The sequence below is a fragment of the Zalophus californianus genome, chromosome 12 (assembly GCF_009762305.2).
Source record: "Zalophus californianus isolate mZalCal1 chromosome 12, mZalCal1.pri.v2, whole genome shotgun sequence".
Classification (NCBI taxonomy): Eukaryota; Metazoa; Chordata; class Mammalia; order Carnivora; family Otariidae; genus Zalophus; species Zalophus californianus.
Genome location: NC_045606.1, coordinates 99,656,813 through 99,683,361, shown reverse-complemented (window position 1 = coordinate 99,683,361; position 26,549 = coordinate 99,656,813). Strand labels below are relative to the sequence as shown.

Genomic DNA, 26,549 nt, shown 5'->3' with positions numbered 1-26,549 from the left:
AGAGGCTGGAGAGCCAGCTAGGGAGACTTTGCAATGGATTCTTGTCTTAGGTGGAAAATTGGGCCAGTCATTCTTTCCCAAACTTGGCTGTGCATCAGAGCCCCAGCCCCACCCTTGCACCCACCCCCTACTATAAGCTTGTTAAAAATAGATCTTTTCTAAAAAGTTTCCACCACAAAACTCAGGACCTAGCCCCAGAGATTTTGCTTCTGTAGATCTGGGACGGGATCCAGAAATCCATACCCTTCACAAGATTTCCCACAGATGGAGCTGGTCTGAGAATCCACTCGGATAGGCAATTTCTACCCAGAAATGGCACATATCAAAAGTTGGATTTTTAAGTCACGTTCCTGAAAACTAGCTCCTGTTTGTATTCACTTTGTCTCTGTTGCAGGTACGCGCGCCACCCCCCCCCCCCACCCCGATGCAGCAGCTCAGCGCTCGCTGGAATTCGTGCTCACATTGTATATCATTTACAGCTTATTGTAGATCATCTCCTTATTGTGTATCATTTCCAGCTCTCTCTTGGTTGTTCCTTCCTCCCTGTTCCCGCTCCGGCTACATTTGGCCGGAGGTTTTCTCACCTCACGCTTGGACTCTGCAGGGTCCTCCCGGCTGATCTCATCCCCCTCAACCCTCCCCACACTTCGCTTTCAGGTCAGTCTCCCTATCAGCATCACAACTGGCTCATTCACGCTCAACCCCATTACTTGAATCCAGCTCCTCGGCCTGAATAAAGTTTGTAAAGCTTATCAAAATATGGCTCATCTTATTTTCCCCTGTGGTTTAAAGTCCTAGCCAAACGGGACCATGGACCGTGTTTCTCCTAAACATGCTTTGTACCTTCCTACCCCCGTTTTTTTCTCGGCTGTTCCCCTAGCTAACATTTCTGCTACCACCCTCTGGTCTGAGATGCTCTCTGCTTATGAAAATCCTGCCCATCCTTCAAGATCCGGCTCAAATTTTATCTACTTTACAAGGTCTGCCCTGTTTGGAAAACACAGAGAAAAGGATATACGCGCATAACACACACACGTGCACACACACACTTTCTTCCCAGTTGCATGCTAGGCAGCTTGCCAGCCTTGGAAAGTACAAAGATGAATGGGTCCAAGCACCTGCGGGTGTGGCTTTCAACTCTGCTCAGAAGGGGCAGCTTTGTTGGAGGTAGGAACCAACCCAGTCAGCTCCTCTCTCCTGGGAAGAACTCATTCCCGAGACACAGGCTGTGCCCTGCCCCACACTGCTCACACCCTCCGTGAGGCAGGTGATACCTTGCCTCACGGAAGCCCTGGGACCCTGAGGGGCCATATCACCGTGGAGGTAACACCTCTGTTTCCTCGAAAAGGAGGAAGCCCCCTTCTCCAAGGTAATCCAGGAACTGACCAACGTGTGGTATCGTGAGACTATAAGCAAGCTATGAAACAGAGCCCAGCACAGAGGCCACAGCGGGAGCAGACAACAGCGGGCTTCAGTTGGGTCAAAGCCAACTGGTGGTGAATGGAAGGCCAGGCTCAGGAAAAGTCACAGAACAGCCCCATCCAATCTTCTCACTGGACATATGGAGATCTGCGCCAGCCAGTGGCAGAACTTTCCTTATTCCACTGACTCCTAGTTCTTCCCGCAATACCCCCAGGGCACACGTCCCAACTTAGGCTTCGATATGTTCCCATGGCTGTTTTTTGTCTCGTTTTGTTTTTTAATCAAGCACCTTACCAGGAAGCTAATAAATCTTAAAATTCAGATCACCTGTCTTGCACCAGCTCTGTGCCTACCTTTACATTTGCAATTCTGGGCATTTTTTTCTTAATAATATTCTCTAAGTCATACAAAATGCAACCATTTCAAGCCCATAAAACGTGGGTCCACCCTGGCAGAGGGAATGTGTTATTTGGGAGGGGAAGGAATCCCGTGGAAACAAAGCTAGAAGAAAAAAAAAATAGGAAAAGGAGCATGGGCAGGTTTAGGAACATTCCCCTACAGTGAGCGGGTCTACTATATCCTTTCAGGGACTTATTCCAAAAGGCAAAGGGTGCCATGGGCTGCAACCTGGCAAGCCCCTATCCTTCCCCCAGCCCATCCCCACATTTGAGGGGTAACTTTCAAGAGCTGGGGGCATGCGAAAACAGCTGGGCTAACATCAGTAAGAAAAAGAAAATTAGGCTCAGGGAGCCCACTCCTGAGTAAAGTCCCGACCCCCCTCCTGGGGAGATTCTACTTTTACACATAGAGAAGAATGCATCCTGGATGACCCCCATTCTGTAGCTTCAGGCCAGGCTGATGGAGAGAAAGTAAAGAGCCTGCGAAGACCCCTGCGTGCTAGACCCCAGAGCCCACTAGAAGTCTAGACCACGTGGGGCACCGGTTTCTCTTTAGGAAAGAGTCCCACCTAGAGGAAATTCTGGAAGTTTGAAATGCATCTTTGTGACCACATGGGGGCCCCATTCAAAGGCTCCTTCATTCCGCAAGCCTGGGTTTGCCTCTTAAGGAGTTTTTCCAATTATTTATTTAATTTTTGTCTCCTTTTTGTTTAAAAATTCCGTTCTTATTACTAAAAAATAAAAACAGGAATTGAAAAAAAAAAGGTTAGAAAATGTATAAAAAACGGCCCGTGGTCTCACTGTTAAAGAAAAAAGAAGCTACTCTGTGTTGCTCTGTATGCTTCCAAACTCGCGCATGTGTTTTTTTCTTTTACACAAAACTGAGATCATTCTGGACAGACTTCTCCTCTTAAAATACCACGAACGTCTTCCCACACCAAGTTCTTCATCAAAATAATTATAAATATGGTATTGTGTTCATTCCACTTAGAAATATTTGTTATAAATAATAAACACATTACAGAAAGTTCTAAGTGGCTGTCTACTGGGATTTACCGAACTATTTTCCTATTGTTGGAAGAATTTATTCCATTTCAAACCAAGACAGACGTGAGTTACAGCTGTCCAAATAAATAAATACATGAAAAGCCCAAATTGCCTGGCAAAGACCTAAAGCAGCAAAGGCGACGTGGCAGATGCCCTGTGGGAGAAGGCACAGGTCTCCTGGGGCTGTGGCCGTGGTCACCCTGCCCGGCCCGGCCCGGCTGGTCCCTGCAGCCGGGAGATTCTTTTTAGTAAGCGAGTCCCTTGGGGTCCGTGGGGTCCAGAGCTTGAGGCGCGGCAGGCTGCAGGTCAGGCGCTGGGTCCAGGCGGTGCCTCAGCGCACGCCCGGCCGTAGGCCGGTGGGTCGGTGCGGGGTGGGGGTTGGGGAGGGCGGTCTGTAGGCCGGTGGATCGGGGGGGTCAGGGGCCAGTGGGTGGGGCAGCGTTGGTGGGGGGGGCAGTGGGTCCGGGGGTCCAGAAACCTGTGGGCCAAGCAGCATCGGTGGTGGTTCAGGGGGTCGGGAGGCCGGTGGGTCGGCTGGCCCGTGGGTCGGACAGCGCCGGTGGGTCGGTGGACCGGTGGATCCAAGTGGGTCGGTGGGTAGGGAGGCCGGTGGGTCTGTGGGTCAGTGAGTCAGGGTGTCGGAAGGATCGGCGGGCGGGTGGACTGGTGGATCGAGAGGTCAGGGAGTCGGTGGGCGGGGTCGGAGGTCGGGAGGTCAGGAGGTCGGGCGGTCGGGGGTCTGGAGGCCGGTGGGTCCGGGGGCCTGTGGGTCCGGGGTCGGGCGGTCGGGGATTCGGGAGGCCGGTGGGTCGGGGGTCGGGGAGACCCAGGGATCAGCGGGCGGGTGGACCCGCGGGTGGGTGGGTCTGCTGGCCAAGGGGCGGGGCGGGGCGGGGCGGGGCGGGGCGGGCGCCGCGCCTGCCGTTCGCCTCTCTGGGCTGCAGGTGGGGCTGTGCGGCCGCGCTGCCTCCAGGAAGCCTCACGGGCCTGCGCCGGCTCCCAGGATGCAGTGTGGACCGGCCGGGCGCTGACGGCGGCGGCGCGTCTGCGGGCGGAGCGGCGCGGGCCGGCCAGCGAGGAGCGCGGCGACGCGGGCGGGGAAGGCAGGGCCGGGCGGGCGCCGCCTGCGGAGAGGCCGGGGGCCGACCTGCGTGGAGCCGCGCGCGGCGGCGGCAGCGGCGGCGGCGGCGGCGGCGGCGACTTCCTCCGGGCCGGGCCGGACAGTGCACGGCCATGGCCGAGGCGGCCGCGGCTCCGGTAAGGGCGGCCCGCGCGCACCGACGCGCGGACTCGGGGCCCGGGCCCCGCACACGGCGCCGCAGGCCCTGGGGAGGGGCTCCGTGGGCCGGGCCGGGCCGCCGGGCCTGGGCTCCGGCGAGCGGGGCGCGGGGTCCGCCGGGGCCTACGGCGCCCGTCGGCCGGGCCCCCCATTCGCGGCCGAGCCTGAGCAGAGCGGAACCGGTCGACCCCGCAGCGGAGGCCGCCCCACGCCGAGTTCCTGCAGCCCTCCGCGGCTTCCTGCCCCCGCCCCATCCGCTGGCCCCTTCATGTCCGCGCCCCCCACCCTGCGTCTCCTTTCTCTGCCCACCGCTCTGCTTCAGCGTTCCCTACCCCCCAGCTCCCCCCAGCGGCCTGGTGGCACCTGGGAGGTGTCCGAAGCGGCTTCGATTCCGCACACACCGAGTGCCCAGCTCGATCGAGGTCGGGGCGGAAGACAGCTGCTCCCTCTTGTAGAAGCAAGCAGGCACCATCGCTGTTAGGCATTATATTGTCCTCACAGCAAACCTGTGGGGTAGGTGCTCGTTCCGTCATACAAAAGAAAAACCCGAGGCCTGGAGAAGTTAACTTGCCTAGGATCTCACAGCCAGAAAGTGTGTGAAAAGATACAGTTGGTCTGTATTCAGGGACACATTGTGTGTTGGGGAAGCAGACAGGGACCCTGGTGATAACGATGCCAACAGAAAGAGGTGAGTGGTTCTTGCCTTGAGGCAGAAAGGTGCTCTGGGAGGGCAGAGGAAGGAGAGGGAGGGTCTGGCACCCCTTTCTGGCCTGGGCTTCTGTGATTTGAGCTGGGCTTTTGAGGAAGGCTAGGATTTCATCAGGCTGAGTGGACCAGTGGAGCTTTTCCGGTAGGGAGGTCAACTTGCGCTCAGAGAGAAGGCAGTGCCCAGCGGGTTCAAGGACCAGAATCCAGTCCCTGCTCCATGGAAGATGGTTTTGGTAGGGAGGCAGTGGGAGAGAAGGCTGCAGGGAGAGTTGGAAGGGGTTTTAATGCCTGGACTTCACCCTATGGGTGGGGAGTCCTTGAAGGATTTGGAGTTCTCTTGCCATCGGCTCCTCTCAAGCATGGGGTTTCCACTTCCCTGGCAGGAGTCTGAGGACAGCCCCATATTATCCACCCACCATTTAGTAAGGAGCTGGGCCTGAGCACAAGCGGTCACCACCTCCCACTAAATAGTGCGAAGACCCATTGAAATGGTAAGCACACTGTGTGTGCCTTACTGTTTATAAAGGAGTTTATGCAGGTGTCCTTTTCCTGCAATGTAAAGATTGCATTCATATGGCAGTCAAGTGCACTCGGGGGCCGAATAGGATTTCAGTAGCTGGGGAGCCGGGTGACAAAGTGAATGGAGACTTCTGGAGCAAACTCTTGGAGGCTGGGGTCAGGTGGCAGGGACTGATCAGAAAGGACAAATGGGCAAGGGAAGGAATGGCGGCTGTCGTGGAGGGTGGCCCAGGGTGCCAGCCCAGCACAGTCCCTGCAGCCTCGGGGCAGAAGCACCCGCCTCCTGAGAGCAGGAGTCCCACCCACATCCAGCTGTGTCCCTCTAACAACTCTCTGCCCATCCAGCTCCTTCCCAGCGAAAGCCCTTCCTTCTTCAGGTCAGAGGTCATCTGGTGCGGCCTCCCTCCAAACAACCTCAGAAGCGCTAGGGTGCTTGACAGTTGTTTTTGGCCTCTGCGCACACACCTCTCACTATTATCCCCCCATGCTGTAGTTCTCGGTGCCTTTCTCCAAATGAGCCCACACTGCTCCCCACTAGTCACGTCTTCGTTTTGCAGATAGTCACCAACGATTTGTTTGGGAATAGTTTCCAGAATGTTGTAAGGAAACGTGCGCCCTCAGGCACAGCCAGAAGAAGGCGCAGATATCTGGACCTCCTCTCTGACCCAGGGGGGCCCACCTTCACATGTGGGTGGGTCGAGTGGTTCAGCCCCTACCCAAGGCAAAATGCGCCCTTTCCTCGGGGTCTCCAACTGCCAACTGTCAGGTCACTCAAGCTACGTGTGAACTTTCCAGCAACAGGGAAGTAAGTCACTGCTTGGGGGAAGCTTTATGACGGTTGTCGTACGCATAAAAGTCTAACCTTATGGCATATGTTTTACCTTCCTCACCAGTCTGTAAGGTGTGTCACTGATCCCGGAGTAGCTACAAAAATGTCAGAAAATAATTTTCCCCTTGGGAGGGGTGGGGACAGTGCGAGAAACAGACTCTCAGGGGGCCCGGTGGACCTGTGTTGATTTTGTCCCCTTGACACACCCCTGCCACGTGGGTCAGAAAGTCTTAACTCTTGGCTGGTGGGGATTTGCAGTAACGGTGATTTTTAGTTTAAGGAGGAGTAACTGGGGAGGGGACAGAATCAGATGGCACTGTGGGGAGAGGGACTAGCTGTTTGATTTTTATGTTTATTAAAAAGAGAGAGATGCTTTAAAAAAAAAAAAAAAGAAAGAAAAGGCAGTTGAGCAATGCTCATGTTTGTGCCGGTTCAGTGAACCAGCTGTTTTTTTTGCTAGGTCATCATCCGTAGACAGTTCCTGTGTGATTATGATGGGAGGTGCTGGCTGGGCTCTAGTAAATCTGCAGTTTACTATTTATCCACTGAAACGCCCCAGCAGTGCTAAGTCACTGTTTATTTAGCAGAATTGCACTGAGCACCTTCTATGGGGCACACACTCTGCTGCAAAAAGCTGAAATACTGCCTTCAGAGAGCCCGTACAGGCAGATGCGGGAGGTCCCCGGCCAGTGCGTGCCGAGCCCTGGAGGGAAGGCACCTGCTCGGACGTCGGCGGTGTCTGAGTTACTCAGAGGAACTGATCCTAGGCTGAGATCGGGCGTGTGGCCCAGGGCGTCCCCGCTTTCATTCCCAGCTCTGCACCTCCCGGCCCAGCTCCCCGGCACCTAGAGGAGAGGGGCTCAAGGAAGCGGTGGATGGAATGACTGAAGGTGGACTTCTCTTTGTTTCTGAAAGATCTCCCCATGGACGATGGCAGCCACAATTCAGGCCATGGAGAGGAAGATCGAATCGCAGGCTGCCCGCCTGCTTTCGCTAGAAGGGCGGACAGGGATGGCCGAGAAGAAGCTGGCGGACTGCGAGAAGACGGCCGTGGAGTTCGGGAACCAGCTGGAGGGCAAGTGGGCCGTGCTGGGGACCCTGCTGCAGGAGTACGGGCTGCTGCAGAGGCGGCTGGAGAACATGGAGAACCTGCTGAGGAACCGAAATTTCTGGATCCTGCGCCTGCCCCCGGGCAGCAAGGGGGAGGCCCCCAAGGTATCCCACGGGCACCTGGGGTGGCACAGCCCGAGGGACTGTGCCTGTGAGTGTGTGGGTGAGCGCGCGCGACACTGTTCAGGTGCCCGTGACCTTTGATGACGTGGCCGTGTATTTCTCTGAGCAGGAGTGGGGCAAGCTGGACGAGTGGCAGAAGGAGCTCTACAAGCACGTGATGCGGGGCAACTACGAGACGCTGGTGTCCCTGGGTAAGGCATAATACTCATTCTTCTGTTACATGTGACTTTGAGAGTCCTCAAAACTCTCTCTCCATGTGGGTGGTTTTCGTCGCAACAATATGTAAATCACTAGAAACTCTGACCGTGCAAGGAGTTACCTCCTCCTCCTACTGAAGATGAGCATCAAGTGACCGAGTCGAAAGCTCCAACAACCTGATGAAGTTCATGGGTGGCCAGACAGAGAAGGGTGGTGGCATTTCTCCTAACCAGGCACAGAGCACGGACGTCTCTGTCCTGCTGACACAGAGTCTAAAGCCTCAGGCTACTCTCAGGTCCAGGATGGAATCGACCCACATTCCTTTAGCCTTTTCTTACAGAGATAATGTGGCCTGTAAGATACCTGGCGACACTCCTCCGGGTTAGTGGAGAATAGGGGCAGACCATGTTTCCCATGGCCAGCGCTGTCTTTGTGCCTCAAGGCTCTCCTCCCTCAGACCCTGGGGCCGCGGTCACTCTCCACACATGGTAGCCCCAAGAGGCTGTTCCTGCCTGGGCTGCCTTCCTCTTGCGATGCTTTCTGTGTGACCCCAGAAGGGAACAGGGCCAGGCATGACGGTATATTTCAGTTTGAAGAAATGCGTTGCTTCTTAAGGGAGAGACTATCAGAGTGTCTTCACCTGGGCACGGACGTCTGGGGCCAGATGGTTGTTTGTTGTGGGGCTACTCTGTGCAGTGTAGGATGTTCAGCAGCATCCTGGCCTTGACCCACCCATGCCAGGAGCACCGCACCCCCAGCCCCCAGTCGTGACAATCAGAAATGTCTCCAGACTGCCAAACATCCCCTAGGAGGCAAAATTGCCCATGGTTGGGAACCAGTGCTCTATACTAATCTAGAAGTTTCGTTTCTTGGCCACTCGTGGATTCCCAGGCTGCCTGTCCACAGCTCTGAATGGAACCACATGGCAAAAGCTAACCTTTCTGTCCTTCTCAGACTACGCCATCTCCAAGCCTGAGGTCCTCTCCCAGACTGAGCAGGGGAAGGAGCCATGCAGCTGGCGTCGCCCGGGCCCCAAGGTTCCAGATGTTCCTGTGGACCCGAGTCCAGGTGAGGGGCTGAGGGAAGGCCAGGGACACCAGGCAGTCAGGTGGAAACAGGAAAGTAGAGCGGCAGGGAGGGCATGACCTTCTTTCCAGGAAGAGCCGAGGAGAAACCTCAGACGTGAATATTTTAAATCGAAGCTTTTTAATAGTTATGACCTGTAGCCTGTTCCCCTAACACTCCAGGAATACTGGAGTGGAACGAGGCAGCAAACCTGGTCTTTTAGAAGAGAGGTAGAGCCAGTGCACACAATTAGGGGGAGAGGGAGGAGAACACTCATAGGGAAGGTAGGAGTGCGTCGAAGACAAAATGTAATTCCTTCCCGGTTTTATGAAGAGCCAGCCTTGCCCCTATCCAGGAGCCAGTCCCATTGGCCACATGTTTCAGCATGGTTAGAACGACGGATTTGTTTAAGGTGAATCTGGATATCTGAGATCACTGCCTCGGATTTTCCTGGAGCCAGGCAGCACCTCTGAAAGTTAAGGGAGGGACAGGTGGATGCGTGAGAGAAGCCAGGTCACTGAAGTGAAGCCCTCGGCAGGTGTGGGGAGGCGACAGCCCATCCCTGGCCGGGAGGACCCTCCCCGCCAGCGGGCTCGGGCCTGCTTTCCGCCCAGAACCGCCGTGTCTGTCCCACCTGCCTCGGGGTCCCCTGGCGTCCGAACACCTGTGTTACTAAAAAGTCTGGCGGTGCTTCGTTTGTGGTTAACGACGTGCGTCTTCCGTGTTCGCTGTTTGATCGCAAGTAGGGTTTCAGGCTGCGGGAGCGGCGCATGCGCAGCGCCGGCCCCACGGCCGTGCCCAGGGGAGCGCTCGCCAGCTTCGTCCCGCAGACGTCCTCTGAGACTTTGCTAGGCGCCAGGGACAGAGCTGCAAGTGGAGGACAGAAAGATGACTAAGCAGGGCGCTGCGGAGTCTGAATGGAGAAGGGGACTCGGACACGGAGCCCGGCCTCCTAGGCTGCGGCGGGGGGGGGGGGGGGGGGGGGGGGGGGGGGGGGGGGGGCCGGGGGCCCGCGGTGGGCGGTTCCTTTTACTTAGATCGTCCTTGTGGAGGCTCTCCGCTTCCCAGCCCGGCATCCGTGAGAGCGAAGAGGGGCCCAGAAATACGGTGGCTGCTAGCGAGACCCCACCATGCCCTCCCCTCCAACACAGACTCCACTCTCTGCCTCCAGCCCGTCAGCAAGAACCCCGTTACCCCCTACCCAGCTCAGCGAGAGAAGCCGGGCCCCCAGCTCGCTCCTCACCCTCTCTGGGCTTGGGCATCCCCTTGGCAAACGTCCTCTCCACTTCTCTTCAGCTGCTAAATTCTGCCGCCATGCCTCGGGGAACTCGGCCCCCAGCAAGACCTCCAGTCCTCCCGCTCCTCCCTGAGCATCCCCGCCTGTTCTTGTCCAGATGAGTCCTGGTCCTTCCAGGGGCCCTGCCTCCGCCGCAGCCCACCCCTTCCCCCTATCCCCCCTAGCCCAGGCATGGAAGGCAGCCGTGTCGCCGCGTGCCTGCTCCATGGGGCCTCCATGAAAGGCCTAGAAACCCCCGCCTTTCACTCGGATGCCTCCCCTCTTCCTACCGCCTCCTGCAGACCTCGTCTCTGCTCCTACCATTGTGGCTGGCGAGGGCGGCATGCACAGACGGCCCTCTGAGCACCCCAGCCTCCACTCCCTCTCCACCACCCACTCTGAGGTCATTCCCTGTTGCCGACAGTGATGCATCCCTCCCATCATCTTATTTTGAGCTCGGCCCCTCCTGTCCTTGCAGATCTCTCTTCCCAGTGCCCCGACCCCAGCATCCAGCCCTTTCACTGCCCAGCTGGTCCTGGGTGCCCTCTTTGCCCAGCCAGGACTCTGGTCCAGGGTCACCCTCGCCCCCTCTCCCCCGTTAGTCATTGTGCTCACCCGGCAGAAACATAATCCTGGTTAAATCTGTCTGCCTGTCGTGCACCTGCTCCCATGCAGCTGCACGTGGCTGGAGAGAGAGAGAGAGACACACACACACACACACACACACACACACGCCCACCCGCCTGCCCCGCCACAGCCCTCTATTTCTCACCTACAGTCCCAGGAGTGTCTCCTTGGTCCAGTTGCCCAGAGGTTGGCAAACTGTGGCCTGTAGGCCAAATTTTGTTTTTTGGCCCACAAGTTTAGAATGGTTTTCATGTTGAACAAATACTGTTTAACTGAAAAAAGAAACAGAACTCACTGCCCTTCCACCCCACCGGCCTGTCTGTTCCACCCATGCCCCGTTCTCTGTGTTGGCTGCAGCGGTCACCCCTCCCACTGAAGGCCTGCTCCACTGGGCACTAGATCCAGTCCAGGCCACCTTGGCGAGGACTCACACCCCCCCATCCTTCCCATCAGCATCTGCCCCTGCCATCATTTGCCCGGTTTGGACACCGACCACTCGTGACCCCACACCCCTGCAGCAGCCCCCCCCATTTCTGCCCTCGTCGCGTCCCGCTCCCCAGGAGCGCCCTCCTGCAGTGCCTGCTTTCTCCCATTCCTCTTCCACTCTGGAGGCCCTTCCATCAACACTCCTGTCAAGGCCACAGGGGCCGCCATAGCGTTAAAGGTCTGGTCTTACCATTGGTGACATTTGCCACCGTTGATCACTCTCTTCCCAGATTCGCTGCTTTGACAGGATGCCTCCCCCTCCTGGTTTCCTCCTGCCTTACTTAACACCTTCCCTTTGCTATTTCCCCATGCTCTTTCTGGCCTCTAAGTGTCGAGGTGCCCTTCCTCCTCTCTATGTGGCGGTCTCCACCATCCCGGCAGTGGCTGGGAGGGCTCCGTGTGCCACCTGGGTGCCGACAGTTCCCACGGTGTGCCTCCTGCCTGGCTCCTCCCTGAATTCACACCCGGCTGCCTGGTCTGTCTCCACTCGGGTGGGATAGATGGCTCATGCCAAGCACGCACCCAGCGGAGCGCCTCCTCCCCTCGTCCCTCCACCCCACGTCTCCCCTGCTGCAGTGGCCAGCTACCCACCCTCCAGTTGCAGGCGGAGACCCAGGGCTCGGCCTCAGCCCTTTCTCACACCCACAGCCATCGGGGATCCTAGTAGCTAGCACTCCCTTCAGACTCGTCCAGAATGCTATCACACCCCATCTCCTCTACCCTGCCACCCAAGCCCATCGGCTCCTGTGGTCACCTCCCAACCAGCCTCCCTGCTCCTGCGATGATCCCCCAGAGTAGGCCCTACGCCCTTTCCTTCAAATCCCCTTACGGGCTTCCCACTGCCTCGGAGACTCTGGCTCACGTATCTGTTTGTGTCTCACTCCCTCTGTTCCCACCATACCATCCTCCCTGCTGCTTCCCCCAACACTCCAGGCTGCCCCAGCCTCAAGCCTTTGCACTTGCAGCACCCTCTGCCAGTGCCCTTCAGGTCCTCCCCAGGCTCCACCCATTACCTCCTTCAGGGCTCTGTTTATTTAACATTTAAATCACCACCTTATTTAAAATTACAGCCCCTGTCCCCACCCAGAATTTCCAGTCTCCTTTCCCTGCTTTGGTTTGTTCTACAGCAGAGAGCATCATCTATTATGTGTATTTCGAGATTGTTATATATATTTCACATTTACAGAATCGATAGAGATCTAGATATTACATGTATTTCAGAGAGAGAGCTGATAGATTTCACGTTTGTAGATTAATATATGGCCGGCCGGGCTCTCCCCATTAGGATGTAAATTTCAAGAGGACAAGCACTTTTATTTCTTTTGTTCATATGATCATTCCAGGCACCTTGAACTGCCTAGCACAGAGTAGAAATTCAACAATTACTTGTTGAATGTATGTAGCGTATACGTAATTTAAAATATTTTTGTGTTATGTGTGTTAAATTCCTTGTTAGATTTCCTAGTCTCATTCCTCCCCAGGGTAACCAGTTGTCCTGAAGTGGATGTTTACCCTTTCCATCCGCATTTGGAAACTGTCATTTAAAGCTATTATGTACATATGTAGCCATAAGCAACATATAATATGGTTTTGTGTGTTTTGAGAAATGGTATAAATGTCATTATATTTACACATCAATATCGTGTACTTCAGATTTATCTCTGTTGATGCAGATAGATCAAGTTCATTCATTTTAACAGATGCTTAATATCCCAAAAGCAACTACATTCCAGCTTGTTCTCCACTGGTCTGTTGATTTGCACTTCAGCTGTGTCTGATTTTTCACTCTCACGAGTGGTGCCGCAGTGGGCAGCCTGACCCTTGTCTGTCTGTGTCCTGCGCTGCGGCCTCTCCGGGGAGCAGACCAGGGGGGACCCCCTGCATCGCTGGGCATGCTTGTCTGCACCTCCACCATTGCCATGGTTACGCAGCTGGTCCTGCTCCCATCAGCAGCCAGGAGTGCCTGTTGTCTTACATCCTTGCCCTCCTTCAGCATTAGCTCCTTGCCAATCTGATGGAGGTTGAGATGGCATCGTGTTTTAATTTGCGTTTCCCCGACTCTTAGTGAAGCGGAGCGTGCTTTTCGAGTTTATTTGGTTTCTTCAGTGAATTGTCTTTTTCTGTTTTTCTACTGTTGCTTTTCACTCTCGTACTGATGCAGACTTCTGTCTATAGGTTCCGGATCCAAACACTTCATCTGTTATTTGCATCACACATGTCTTCTCCCAGCCTGTGGCCGGTCTTTCAACTTTGTCTTTTGCTTGTACAGAAGTCTTCATTTTGGGTACAGTCAAACCTACCAGTGTTTTCCTTTATGATCTGCTTTTTTCTATCTTAGGATAGCCTTCCCTACCTCACTGCAGGTCAGAAAGACATTCTTCTCCATCTTCTTATAAAACTTTTAAAGTTTTGCTTTGCACATTTAAGTCTTTAATTTATCGAGAATTAATATTTGTGTAGGTTACGAGGGAGAATTTAAATTTCCCACAAGGACATCTGATTTCCCAACAAAGTCTGCTGAATATTCTGGCTTTTCTCCAATGACTTATAATGCCAGTTTGGTCATGAACCAGGTTCCCCTGCATACACTTGGTTTCTGAGCTCTTTATTTTTTGCTTTTTTGGTCTTTGTCTCTACACCAACACTCCCTGTTCTAGCTTCATAAGAAGCCCTCATATCTAGAAGACTAAGCCTTCCCTACTTGCTCTTCAAAAACTTTTCAAGACTCTGTTCATGAGTTTCAGAATCTTTATGTCAAGTTCTCAGAAAATCCTGCTGGAATTTTGATTGGAACTGCATTTATCATTTCATTTCTGGAGAATAAGGCTCCTCACAATATGAGCCCCTCTCCCCGTGGGAAGACTCACTGAGTGAAGGCTTCCGGGTGGCCTGAATAGGCTTCATGGTTTTCTCCAATCGTTGTTTCTATTGTGAATGGCATTTTCATATTAACTACATTTTAAATAGTTATTACAAGTATATAGCTCTGCTGTTGACTTTCTTTAGTAAAAGACCCCTTTTGTTCAACCTGCTTATTATTTCTAGTAATTGACTTGTCAGTTTAGATTCTCATGGATTTTGTTCCGTAGACGGTTGTGCCTTCCTCATAACACAAAAGTTATCTCTTCTTTTAAAATTGTTATAACTTTATTCTTCTTGTTTGGCAGTTTGGCCAGGATGTTGAGTGCTCCCAGAGATGGCCAGCATCCTTATCTGTGAGGTGCTTCGAAGGTCTGGGCAGTAAGGCTGGTTTTTGCCAAAGACTTTTGATGATACTCTTTTTATAAGTTTATAGACGTGGGACACCTGGGTGGCTCAGTCGGTTAAGCGTCTGCCTTCGGCTCGGGCTGTGGTCCCAGAGTCCTGGGATCGAGTCCTGCATCAGGCTCCCTGCTCAGCGGGGACCCTGCTTCTCTCTCTGCCTGCCACTCCCCCTGCTTGTGCTCTCTCTCTCTCTGACAAATAAATAAACAAAAATCTTAAAAAAAAATATGTACAGAACAAAATCCATGTAACCGTTAGAGAGTAAGAGTCATACCCCAGCATCAGAAATAGATCACAACCCAGAACCTTCCATTGCCCCATGGTCCCTCTCTGATCCCATTCCCCTCCCTCCCTTTTACAGATAACCAGAAAATTCAGGAGATGTGATCAGTCCCTTGCTTTTCTTTATATTTTTATTCCTTATCTATATATTCCTAAATAACACTGCGAACTTTGTAGGAATGAGCTCACACCATCCATATTCTTCTTTAGCTTGCTTTTCTCACTGGCCCTTGTTGCTGAGAGTCGTCTGGTGTTGACGCGGCACAGCTGCCCCTTTTCCTTTTCACCACTTCATGGTTTTCGTGCTGTTTCTAACTTGTTTGCTTTTAGGAACGATGCTGTTGTGAAAATTGTGAAGCATGTGTCAAAGTTTCTCTAGGTGTAGACCCGGGAGTGGAACTGCTGGGTCGTAGGAAAGATGCATGTTGGGCTTTTCCAGGTCACGTCTGTGTGCTCTGTAAAGTGGCCTGCCCACGGTGCCCAGCCGCCCACGGCCCCTCATCCTCACCAGCCCTGGGAACGCCTCCCATCCTCATCTCTGCCCATCTGGAGGGAGTGCATCGGTTTAAAATTCCTATTTTAAAATGTGCATTTTCCCAATTAACGAGGTTGAACATTACATCCTCTGTGTATAGACCACTTGTCTCCTCTTCTGTGAAATGCCTGTTTATGCCTTTTGTCCGTTTTTCTTTTGTTTTCCCTTTACTTACTGATTTGTAGGAGCTCCTTTCATGTTCTGAATATTAATCTTTTTCTTGGGCGGGTGTATTGCCAATATCTTCTCCATTTATGGTATATTTTAAAGAACAGATGCTTTTGATTTTAATGTACTTGGATTTTACCTTTATGATTTGTCCTTTTTATGTCATAAACAATTAAGAAATTTCCCCTACCTCAAGGCAGTAGTACACCATCTCACGTTTGCTTCAAAAGTTCTGCCTTTCACATTCAAGTTCTTAGTGGTAGAGGGAGGTTGGGACCCTGGTTCTTTCTCACTAGCGCTTTGGGTCATCTTTTCCTTTGCTCTGGGGGTCATCTTCCTAATTACCTTATAACAAGTTCTGTGAAAAATCCAGCTGGGATTGTGGTTGGAGTTGCATTCACTCTCTCAGTCGCGTTGGGGAGAATGGACCCCTGTGCTGTATTGAGGCACATTATTGGGGAATGTCCTAAGCCGCCTCCATGTAGCTCATCTGTCTCATGTGCCTCAATGAAGTTTTAGAATGTTCTCCAAACTTGTTGTTAGATATATTCCTAGGTTCCTTGTATTATTTTTTTTAAAGATTTTTTCCTTGTATTTTTTTTTAATTGCTATTGTCAGTGGTGCTTTTTTTTTTTTTTTTTTTTTTTTTTTTTAGAGAGAGCTTGAGATCTGGGAGGGGAGGAGCAGAGGGAGAGAGAGAATCGAGCAGGCTCCACTCCCAGCCCAGAGCCTGACACAGGGCTCCGTCTCACAGCCCTGAGATCAAGACCTGAGCGTAAATCAAGAATTGGAAGCTTAACCGACAGAGCCACCCGGGCGCCCCAGTGGTGCCTTCTTTTTTTCAACATGCTTTTTCTGTTTGTTGCTGACACCTGCTGGGGGGCTGGAGGGGCAGGGAATTCCTTTTTCCCAGTGCCTGTTCTCATGCAGAAGGGGTCAATTCTGTGACGTCCCTCCCTCTCTCTCTACCCCTGGGCATCCTTCCAGGGGGCCCACCAGGAACATACCTCATCATCAGAGAGTTTGGGAGCAGAACTGGACAAGCACAGTCCTTACCCATCCATCCAACCCCTCCTTGGGCAGCTGGCCACCCCCAGGGGCCAGGCCATCTCTGTTGCTCTGCTGGGGACAGGCTCCTTCACTGTGGTCCAGCAGGGGGGACTTCCTACCCTAAAGCAGTAGAGTTGCACTGACTACTTGACCCTTAATTTTCTACCTGTCTTCTCCTTCGTAATATAAACATACGAGGTCATAAAATACCCTCTAAGTACCATTGTAGTTGTAGCTCACACATTTTGATAAATACTATCTTTATTGGCTGGACGCCTGGGTGGCTCAGTCGTTAAGCGTCTGCCTTCGGCTCAGGTCACGATCCCAGGGTCCTGGGATCGAGCCCCACATCGGGCTCCTTGCTCGGCAGGAAGCCTGCTTCTCCCTCTCCCCCTCTCCCTGCTTGTGGTCCTCCTCTCGCTGTGTCTTTCTCTGTCAAATAAATAAATAAAATCTTTAAAATATATATATATATATATATCTTTATTGGCATTAGGTTCCAAATATCTTCTCATTTTCATTGTCATTTGTCCTTAGAGCCTTGGATTATTTAGAAAACATACATATTTTTAAATTTTAGTACATATGAGGAGTTTGGGGATATCTGTTCTTGATTTCTGACCTAATGTTATAGTCAGAAAATAAGGGTATAAAGTACAAATCTTTTAAATTTACCAAAGTTCAGGGGCGCCTGGGTGGCTCAGTCGTTAAGCGTCGGCCTTCGGCTCAGGTCATGGTCCCAGGGTCCTGGGATCGAGCCCCGCATCGGGCTCCTGCTCGGCGGGGAGCCTGCTTCTCCCTCTCCCACTCCCCCTGCTTGTGTTCCCTCTCTCGCTGGGTCTCTCTCTGTCAAATAAATAAATAAAAATCTTTAAAAAAAAATTTACCGAAGTTCATTTTATGGTCTAGAAAGTATTCATTTTTCCCTACTGTTCTGTGTGGCTTGAAAAACTTGTGTTTTCCTTGTCTTTAGAGCCTACCACGTCCATTTGATCAGGCTTGTTAATAGTGTTACTCGAATTTCCTATAACCTTGAGTCAGCTAGATTTATCAGTTACAGAAACAGGTGTGTTGAACCCCCCGCTCCCCCCCCCCCCCCCCCCCCGCCGCTGAGAAGTTGGGAGTTGTTTATTTCTCCTGGAGTTTTGCTTTATTATTTTGAAGCCAAGGTATTAGATTAAACATTTATAGAATTATTTTCTCTTTCTGGTCAATGTAACATTGCACAGTGACCCTTTTTATTTCTATGAATATTTCTCTTTTCAAAAGCTATTTCCTCTGATATGGTATAACTACATCTTTTTTTAAAATGTCTTTATTCTGGCTTTTATTCTTTTACACTGCTCTTGCATCCTTCTGTTTTAATTGCGTCTTTTGCAAACAGCATATAGCTAGGTTTCTTCGGTTTTTTGTCGTTGTTGTTGATGTTGTTGTTGTTTGTTGTTGTTTTTTTTTTGCCAGAGAGAAAGAGAGAGCACAAGCAGGGGGAGTAGCAGGCAGAGGGAGAAGACGTGGGGCTCGATCCCAGGACCCTGGGATCATGACCTGAGCCGAAGGCAGACGCTTAACCACTGAGCCACCCAGGCACCCCAGTTTCTTGTTCGTTTTTAGTGTAATCATCTTTACCTTTTAAATGTCCAAAGCGGTGGGCACTAGGCACATGTGGCTGTTGGTCACTTAAAAAGTACTGTAAAAGGGGCGCCTGGGTGGCTCAGTCGGTTAAGCGTCTGCCTTCGGCTCAGGTCATGATCCCAGGGTCCTGGGATCGAGCCCCGCATCAGGCTCTCTGCTCAGCAGGGAGCCTGCTTCTCCCTCTCTCTCTGCCTGCCGCTCTGCCTACTTGTGTTCGCTCTCTATCTCTCTGTCAAATAAAATCTTTGAAAAAAAAAAAAAGTACTATAAAAGGGCACCTGGGTGGCTCAGTCAATTAAGCATCTGCCTCTGGCTCAGGTCATGATCCCAGGGTCCCAGGATTGAGCCCCGTGTCGGGCTCCCTCTCAGTGGGGAGTCTGCTTCTCTCTCTCTCTCCCCCCATTTCCTGCACTCTCTCTCTCTCTCTCTCAAATAGATAAAACTTTTTTAAAAAGTGATGTAAAGATGAAATACATAAATTTTGGACATTTTTGATATATTGGGTTAATTAAAATATATTATTAAAACTAATTTCACCTGTTTCTTTTTACTTATTTATTTTTTTAATATAACTACTAGAAAACCTAGAATGAGCTACGTGGCCTGCACAGTTTCTCCAATGGACAATGCTGGTCCAACCTGCTTACACTGATCGCGTTCGCTAGCATGTTTGGATTCTCACCCACCATCTTGAATTGTGTTCAGACCTTGGACCACCTTTTCTATATTTCTTTTTTAGTACCCTTCCTTTGAGAGTTCTTCATTTAGATTCTTTCTTCCTCAAACTATTTTTTTCCTTTTAAGATTTTATTTATTTATTAGAGAGAGCACACAAGCGGGGGTCGGGGCAAAGGGAGGAGAAGCAGGGACTTCCCCCGACTCGGGACTCGATCCCAGAGTCCTGGGATCATGACCTGGGCTGAAGGTAGACACAACCAACTGAGCCACCCAGGCGCCTCTCAAACTAGTATTATTTTTAATAAGTTTGGAAGTTATATGTTCTGTTTCTGTTCTTTTAGAGGAGACTTTAGGAGTTTTTTTTTTTCCTTACAAATATATCCTTTAGAAGTCTTTTGTGGGTCTGTGAGTGACAGACTCTCAGTTTGTGTTTGTATAGGAGTTTTTATGTGTCTGAAAATACTCTTACTCCATTCCTGTATTTGAGGGATATGGATTCTAGTGTGAATGTTATTTTCTCCTAGCCCCTTGAAGATGCTTTGCTGAGAGGGAGAAGCTGAGAAGCCATCCAACCGTCCAGCCATTGTGGCCTTGTGGGCGGTCTGCCTTGTCCTCCACCAAGCAGCCTCTGACTCTGGGGGCCTGCAGTCTTTCCACATGTCCAGGCAGGGATTTCTTTCTCTTGATCCAGCTTTAATCATCAGTAGTTTTCAACAGTTTGGGAAATTTTGCAGTATTATCTCTCCGAATATTGCCTTGCCTGCCTTCTCCCTACTTCTTCATTTTGGAATGTTTTCGTACTGTCCTTCATAACGGTGGACGTCTCTTCATATTTTCAGCTCCGTCCATCATTTCTTATCTGTCTTCTAGTTAGCTCACCATCCTCGGCTCAGTTCTTTGCTTTCTGTTGTTTTGCCTATAAACTGGATTTTTAAATTTCAGTGATTTTATTTTACAATTCCAAAGTTATATGTTCTTCTTTTTTCAAAATCTGACTGGTCTGTTTGGGTAGGCTCTGATTTATCAGACTCTCCCCCTTTTTATTTTTCCAGATATATTAAACTTTGTATTCTGCGTATGATAATTCCAGTATCCAGCATCTCTGCAGGCCAGATCCTGCAGTACATGACCTCTGATCCCCTGAGGCTGCCACTTTTTTCTTGTTGAGGTGGTGATTTGTAGTGGTGAGCTCAGTAACTCCTGCAAGCTATGTGGAAAATGCTGTCCTCCTGAGATTCTCTGTCCGCCTCTACTGGTTCTCGGGGCCACCACGGTCTCGGCCTGGAGGCTTTCAGGCCACTCTGTGGTGTGACCTGGCAGGGGACAGCCTTGGGCACAGGCCGCAGTGCGTCAACTCCCAGGGTGGTACTTAGGTCCCTGCACCCTTCGGCTTGTTCTTTTTTCTGTAGTTCTTGGGAGTCAGTTCGGCCATGACTCTCATGTTGTTTGGCTCCTCTTCTGGTTGTAAGTTTAGTTTTTTCATAGGGACCTGAGTTGTGGGGGTGTCCCCTGGGGGGCAGGTTTGCATTTGCCTGTGCTGGGGGGCCTCATGGGTTGTGGCGGGGGAGGGGGGGTTAGCCAATGTTTCTGTGGATTTCTCAGCTTCTGGTCTCTGCACCGTGTGGGTGGTATGAATTCAGTGTGGACGTGGGAAAATTCCACTTTCTTAGGGTGGCTGTCCCACCCATGGCCCTAGACAGGTGGCAGCTTCCTGGTAGTGCCCTCAGGTAGATGGAATTTTTCTAGTCCCCAGCTCACTAGGACGGAGCCTCATGGCTCAGACAGCTCAGCAGGGCTCTTAGCCTCGCTTGGGCATCAAAGCCCAGTCCCTAAGGCCTGTGGTCCTGTTCCAGCAACTCGCTGGGTTGCTTGGCTCCTGTTTGAACTCTTGATTGACTTTGCATTAGCTGTTTGATTCTTGTATCTGGAATCTTTCTTTTATGCTTACTTATATACAGGTGGGGAAGTGAGGTTTGGGGGGGGATATTTGGAGTGACTTTTTATATAGCATTTCTGTTAAAAGAGTGAGGGCAGGACTTGCCCAGAGCAGCTCAGTCTTCTGCGTGGGCCAGAGGTCCCGCCCTGAGAATGCCTTCCCATCCTGCTCTATGCTCAATACCATGTGACCTCATGCTTTGCCCAGAAGGCCCTGCTGTCCCTGCTGCTCTGGCCTTCCATTCCCACCAGGTTCTCTTGCTTTTTGACCCCTGTAAGCCCCTGCGTCCACGTCCTTGGCTGGATGTGTGTCCGCCCCAGGCCCGAGGGGCCCTGATGCTATATGTTCATGCCCTTTCCCTTTCTTAGGCTCGGGGCCCCCAGTTCCTGCCCCTGACCTCTTAATGCAGATCAAGCAGGAGGGCGAGCTCCAGCTCCAGGAGCAGCAGGCTCTGGGGGTAGAGGCATGGGCAGCCGGACAGCCAGATATCGGGGAGGAGCCGTGGGGCCTCAGCCAGCTGGACTCCGGAGCAGGAGACGTCTCTACAGATGCTGCCTCTGGTGAGTGGCCACAACCAGAGCAGACACCAGGAACGAGATGCAGGGACTAAGGGCAGGGTGCAGGGAAGGAGCTTCTGGAAGCACTGTGGGAGCTGTGGGCTCCTGACTCATGGAGAAGTTTCCCCACCTGAAGGCAGGGGGCTGTACCAAATGATATTTTGCAGGCCCCACCGTGGGTTGGATGATGCTCTTGTCTTGGCATCTCTCTGCCTGACCTTCATCAGCTGCACCCCCGTTCCTGCCCCCACCATTGGGCATTTAAATTGCCAGATGCCTCATATTCAAGAAGCCTGTATGAAATAAATAACATCTGAGCCTCCTGGTGCCTCAGAGAAGGAGCAAAAGAGAGAACTGGGTGTGGGAGAGGCGGGGCTGTTTGCTCCCACAGAAAAGGCGGGGTCTTAGGGTCTAGCCTGCCCTTCCTTTCGCACAGGCTTTCCGCGCCCTTCCTTCCCCTAACCCACGGGCTCTGATCTCTTCATTGCAGGCGTCCACTCCAACTTTTCAACCACTCTCCCACCCACTTCCTGGCAGGCGGACCTCCCTCCCCACCATCCTTCTTCAGCATGCTCAGACGGGACACTGAAGCTCAACACAGCGGCCTCCACGGAAGGTATGGGGTGGCAGAGGACGGGAAAGGGTCGCATCTTCCTGGGAGGCCGCCTCAGCCCAGGGTCCTCACTCTTACCAGTGAACTGCCCTGACCTTTCGGCCAACAGGCCGTTAGGTGTCTGTGACGTATGGACTCTATACAGTCTGTCCTTTATCTCCTTCCAAATTCTTACACTTGGACAGCCTTTCTTGAGAATGTTTCTGGCTGTCCCTTTCTCATATGGTCTGAACCAGTAACCCTGGTAAGCTGATCCGTTGAGAGGATGTGCCTCCTGCCCAGGCTCAGCAATCCTGGCTCCTGGCTGGCACTGAAAAGCCAAAAGCAAACCACAACCGCTTCTTAGGTATCAGCACTACCAAAGACAGGTGTCTGAAGGCCAGAATCAGAAGAACAACTACCAAATTTATGTATTGGCTTTCTTTTCACTTCGGTTTTGAAGGCCAGTTGTCTGTTACTTTAATCATTTCTATCATATTTTAGCCCCCCCAAAATGTGCTAAAAGCCTGCATCCCTGATCTAAAACTTCAGGATGTGAGATTCAAGTGCATTTATATAAAATCAAAAACATTTATACTATTTCACTAATATTTTTATCATTAGCATGCTAAGTGCTTTCAGACGTGTCATCAGGTTTAATCCTCATACAACCCTATGAAATAGAGAATTCATAGAGGAGCTGTTGGTCAGAGAGCTACCTGAAGCTCACAGCTGGCCTGGGGGGCGGGGGGGGGGGGGGGGGGGAGGGGCGGAGCACAGTACAATCGTAGATACATCGGAGCCCAGCACTGGGCTTCTGCCCTTTGGCTACTTGGCCACCAATGGTCAGCTTCAGGATAAACGCATGATTAGTCTTGATTGCCAGCGTGAACTCGGAACGTGGTGAGCGGATACATTGGCTTTACCTGTGAAGGGCCTCATCCACAGGCTGAGGCAGCCCCAGGCCCGCGGGGAGGATGCCCTGCTGAGCCGGATCCTGGGGCAGGGAGAGTAGGGCTCAGCGGTGGTCGGGGAGCTGAACAGCCCGATGAAAGTATCAGGTCTTCCTTCTCTAAGTAGGTACCGGGACAGAATGATACGGGGTCTTTCTGTCTTTCTCAGCAGATGTAAAAATTGTGATAAAAACAGAAGTCCAGGAAGAGGAGGTGGTGGCCACACCCGTGCATCCTACTGACCTAGAGGCTCATGGGACCCTGTTTGGACCAGGCCAAGCCACAAGGTTTTTCCCTAGTCCTGTCCAGGAAGGAGCCTGGGAGAACCAGGGCAGCTCCTTCCCCAGCCAGGACCCCGTGCTGGGGCTGAGAGAGCCCGCCCGGCCTGAGCGGGACATGGGTGAGCTCAGCCCGGCCGTGGCCCAGGAGGAGACCCCCCCCGGGGACTGGCTCTTTGGGGGGGTCCGGTGGGGCTGGAATTTCAGGTGTAAACCCCCTGTGGGCCTGAACCCGAGGACTGGGCCCGAGGGGGTGCCCTACACCTCCCCTGACAACGGAGAGGCCGTGCTGGACCCCACCCAGGCCCCGAGACCCTTCAGTGACCCCTGTAAATACCCCGGCCGGACAAAAGGCTTCGGCCACAAGCCAGGCCTGAAGAAGCACCCCGCAGCCCCTCCGGGAGGGCGGCCCTTCACCTGCGCCACGTGCGGGAAGAGCTTCCAGCTGCAGGTCAGCCTGAGCGCGCACCAGCGCAGCTGCGGGCTGCCGGAGGGGGCGCCGGGGGGCGCGGCGGCGGCGGCGGCGGCGGCGGCGGCGGGCGGCGGGGCGCGGGACGGCAGCGCGCTGCGGTGCGGGGAGTGCGGGCGCTGCTTCACGCGGCCGGCCCACCTCATCCGCCACCGCATGCTGCACACGGGCGAGCGGCCCTTCCCCTGCACCGAGTGCGAGAAGCGCTTCACCGAGCGCTCCAAGCTCATCGACCACTACCGAACCCACACGGGCGTGCGGCCCTTCACCTGCACCGTCTGCGGCAAGAGCTTCATCCGCAAGGACCACCTGCGCAAGCACCAGCGCAACCACGCGGGGGGGACCAAGGGCCCGGCCCGCGGCCAGCCCCTCCCGCCCCTCCCGGCCGGCCCCCCGGACCCCTTCAAGAGCCCGGCCTCTAAAGGACCCTTGGCCTCCACAGACCTTGTGACCGACTGGACTTGTGGCCTGAGCGTCCTGGGACCCAGCGATGGCGCGGACCTGTGAGCCACCCCCCACCCCCCCGAGGCTGGCCCGGGCGCCCGGCCCCTTCGCCCCCGCAGACCGCGCGTGGCCGAAGTCCCACTCGACGTCGGGGTGGTGGTGAAAGCGGAGGCGGGAACGGGAGCCTGGGGGAAGCAAATTTCCAAGTTGCTGAACTGATCACTGGAAAAAGAGACACTATCCGGCTTCCACCCCTAAACAAAGTAGAATTCTCTGATTGTGAAACTGAGCAACATAGAATTTTAAGTAATTTAATTATGAAAACTTTTTTTTTTTTAAATTCTTGACGAAAAAAGCTGGAAAATAGTCGTAGCACCAGTTTAAACTTTATAGTGTACTTTTGGTTTCCGGAGCGTGTGTTTGTGTGGGCTGTGTCCTTACCAAGTCTGACAGTGAGTGTGCCCGGAGTTGGCCGGCTGGGGACACAGGCCCCGCTGATGTCTAGGGATGGGCTGGTGGTGGCACAGAGTTGGGGGGAGTTGAGACCACCCCCTACAAAAGCTATGCTCAGCCTGGGGCGGAGCAGGGCTGCAAGCTGGTCGCATCACCACCTGCTCTACAATGTGGAAACAACCCCCACCTCGTGTCAGCTGGGAGAAGGACTTGCCCACCAGCAGCCAGTACCATTTCCCAGCTCTCCTCCATCTGAAAAGGCCGCCAAATGTGCTGGCCTATTATGGGCCATCTGTCACCCCTATCAAAAGGGGTTTGGGTGGTGTCACCCTGTTAGGTGACTCAGAGCCTTATAACAGAGAGTCATCTGAAAACCCAGTGTTAGGGCTGCAGAGGTGAGGCAGCTGAGGCGGGCAAGTGGAACCCTTCGATGTCACATCCCAGCAGAGCCAGGAACAAAGCCTGGCCTGCCCACCCCGGAGTGGGGCCACTTTCCACTCCCAACGAAATGCCTCTCTTTCCTTTTCTCTCTGTGTGGTGTTTCTTCATTGTCAAAATGCTTTCCCTTCGCATCTCATTTGATTACTGTGACCTTGTGAAGCACGCAGGACAAGTGTTCTTTCTTGTTAGAGATGAGGAAATAAATTCCTCAAGGGGGACACATCCCAGCCTCGCTCGGTGAGTGCAAGCTGCCGTGCCCGCAGTCGAGGAGGGGCCTCTGATTAGACACAGCTCATCCTCCTGGAGCATCAGTTTTGGGGGAGGGAAGGTTTTCGTCTTTGCCCTCTTAAGATTTGTGCCACATGTGCTGGAGCAAAATCGTCAGGCATCAAGATGTAGCTGAGCACCGGCCCCTCTGGTGTGCGTGCTCACCATCCCCACCCCCACCGCAGGGGGTGCCCGGTGGCAGGGCTGAGCGCTTGCTCATTCCCCGTCTGACATCTTAGAGGTAGAATTAGAAATGGCCCAGCTTCCTCGATTCTACCGCAGTGCTGTCCCTCCTACACGAGTATCCATCCCATTTTGTTGGAGCATCCACTGGACTGGTTCCCTTCCCCCAAATGGGTCATTTGTTTCCCCTGAGGAGCAAGAAACCATGGCCTCTGTTCAGTCAGCTCCCTCATGCGTACTTTTATTAGGCAATAGACTAGTTAAGAAAATTGTTTCTATGTACTGTATATTTTGTACCTGTTTACACTTCTAATATTGATATAACTGATATTTTGAAAAACAAAGAGGAAACATCCTGTTAAAATAAAACCTAACCAGCACCAAGGCGCTTTGGTTGGTTCCATTCTTAGACCGGTGCTTCGGCACTGAGGCCTCCAAACCCCTCTTGCTCACGAGCTGTGTGGCCAGCTTCCTCCCGCCCTCCCCCTGCGCTTGGTCACCTCAGACCTAGGGAGGCCACCGTCCCTGAGAGCTAGGAGTGGAAGAATCCAGAGAAGTTTGACACCGTGGAGGGAAAACCATAGTGCATCCCGTCACCGGGCTTCAGAATGTAATCATGGTTTGTGTAATTTGGCTTTATGTAATTTGATGTGATGTACGTGAAGATAGGTCTGAGGGGGGAAAGGGCAGAATATCAGAAAACAGCGGGTGCTGGATGTTCTCTCCTTGCATCTTGGCTGGGCAGGGGCGAGGAGAGGACTGACGATGCCTGCGGTGGTGGTTATCCCGGTCCGGGAGCGAAGTCCGCCTGTAGCGTCTGAGCCAGACTCACACCGACGTTCCCATCAACCGGAGTTAACGATTGTTAATGTTTTCTCTCGTGTGTTCCGTCTCTTTCACATTTTGATCTTTGTCTTTTTAAGAAAATGAAAATGTAAAATAAAATCTGCGTAAAATTGCCCCAAGGGCACGGGAGTGGGGCATGGAGAAAGAGCAGAAGTGCGTCTCACCCAGGCCCACTGTGATGATGGCGTCCCTCATGACAGGCAGCCCTGACCTCTCTCATGCGCTTCTTGCCTACCTCCCCGCTCCCCCACTGGACGTGTCTCCAGTCCTGGGCAATCAGCCAGGGACCCTTCTGGTGTCTGCCCAGCTCACCGTGCCTCCGCCCCACTGCCGCGCTCGGCCGTTCCCACACGCTCTCCTGCCACACGCCCTGCGTGCGGGAACCCCGGGTAGCCTGCCAAAGCCGCCAGCCACAGAGTGGTTCCCTCAGTGGC

At 52.9% G+C, this 26,549-nt stretch overlaps 1 protein-coding gene across 7 annotated transcripts; it reads left to right on the top strand.

Moving 5' to 3' along the window:
• Positions 1–2,971: 2,971 nt before the first annotated feature.
• Positions 2,972–26,309, top strand: ZNF746 (zinc finger protein 746). Of its 7 annotated transcripts, none has more exons than XM_027574731.2 (7): positions 2,972–3,115; positions 7,118–7,417; positions 7,545–7,626; positions 8,588–8,701; positions 21,001–21,192; positions 21,680–21,805; positions 22,907–26,308. In XM_027574731.2, the coding sequence occupies exons 1-7, from the start codon at positions 3,017–3,019 to the stop codon at positions 23,986–23,988; spliced, it is 1,995 nt and encodes a 664-aa protein (XP_027430532.1). In that variant the 5' UTR covers positions 2,972–3,016; the 3' UTR covers positions 23,989–26,308. The 7 variants fall into 7 exon arrangements, with proteins under 7 accessions (XP_027430532.1, XP_027430531.1, XP_027430538.1 ...); XM_027574730.2 differs by having other exon boundaries at positions 22,904–26,307; XM_027574737.2 differs by lacking the exon at positions 2,972–3,115 and adding an exon at positions 3,123–3,460 and having other exon boundaries at positions 22,904–26,309.
• The last annotated feature ends 240 nt before the right edge of the window (positions 26,310–26,549 follow it).

Coding starts and splice junctions, on each gene's coding strand:
- ZNF746 (XM_027574730.2), top strand. CDS start 3,017: ATGCCCTGTGGGAGAAGGCACAGGTCTCCTGGGGCTGTGGCCGTGGTC. Junction 3,116..7,117: donor CAGCCGGGAGATTCTTTTTA/GTAAGCGAGTCC, acceptor TGTTTCTGAAAG/ATCTCCCCATGGACGATGGC. Junction 21,806..22,903: donor CACAGCGGCCTCCACGGAAG/GTATGGGGTGGC, acceptor TGTCTTTCTCAG/CAGATGTAAAAATTGTGATA.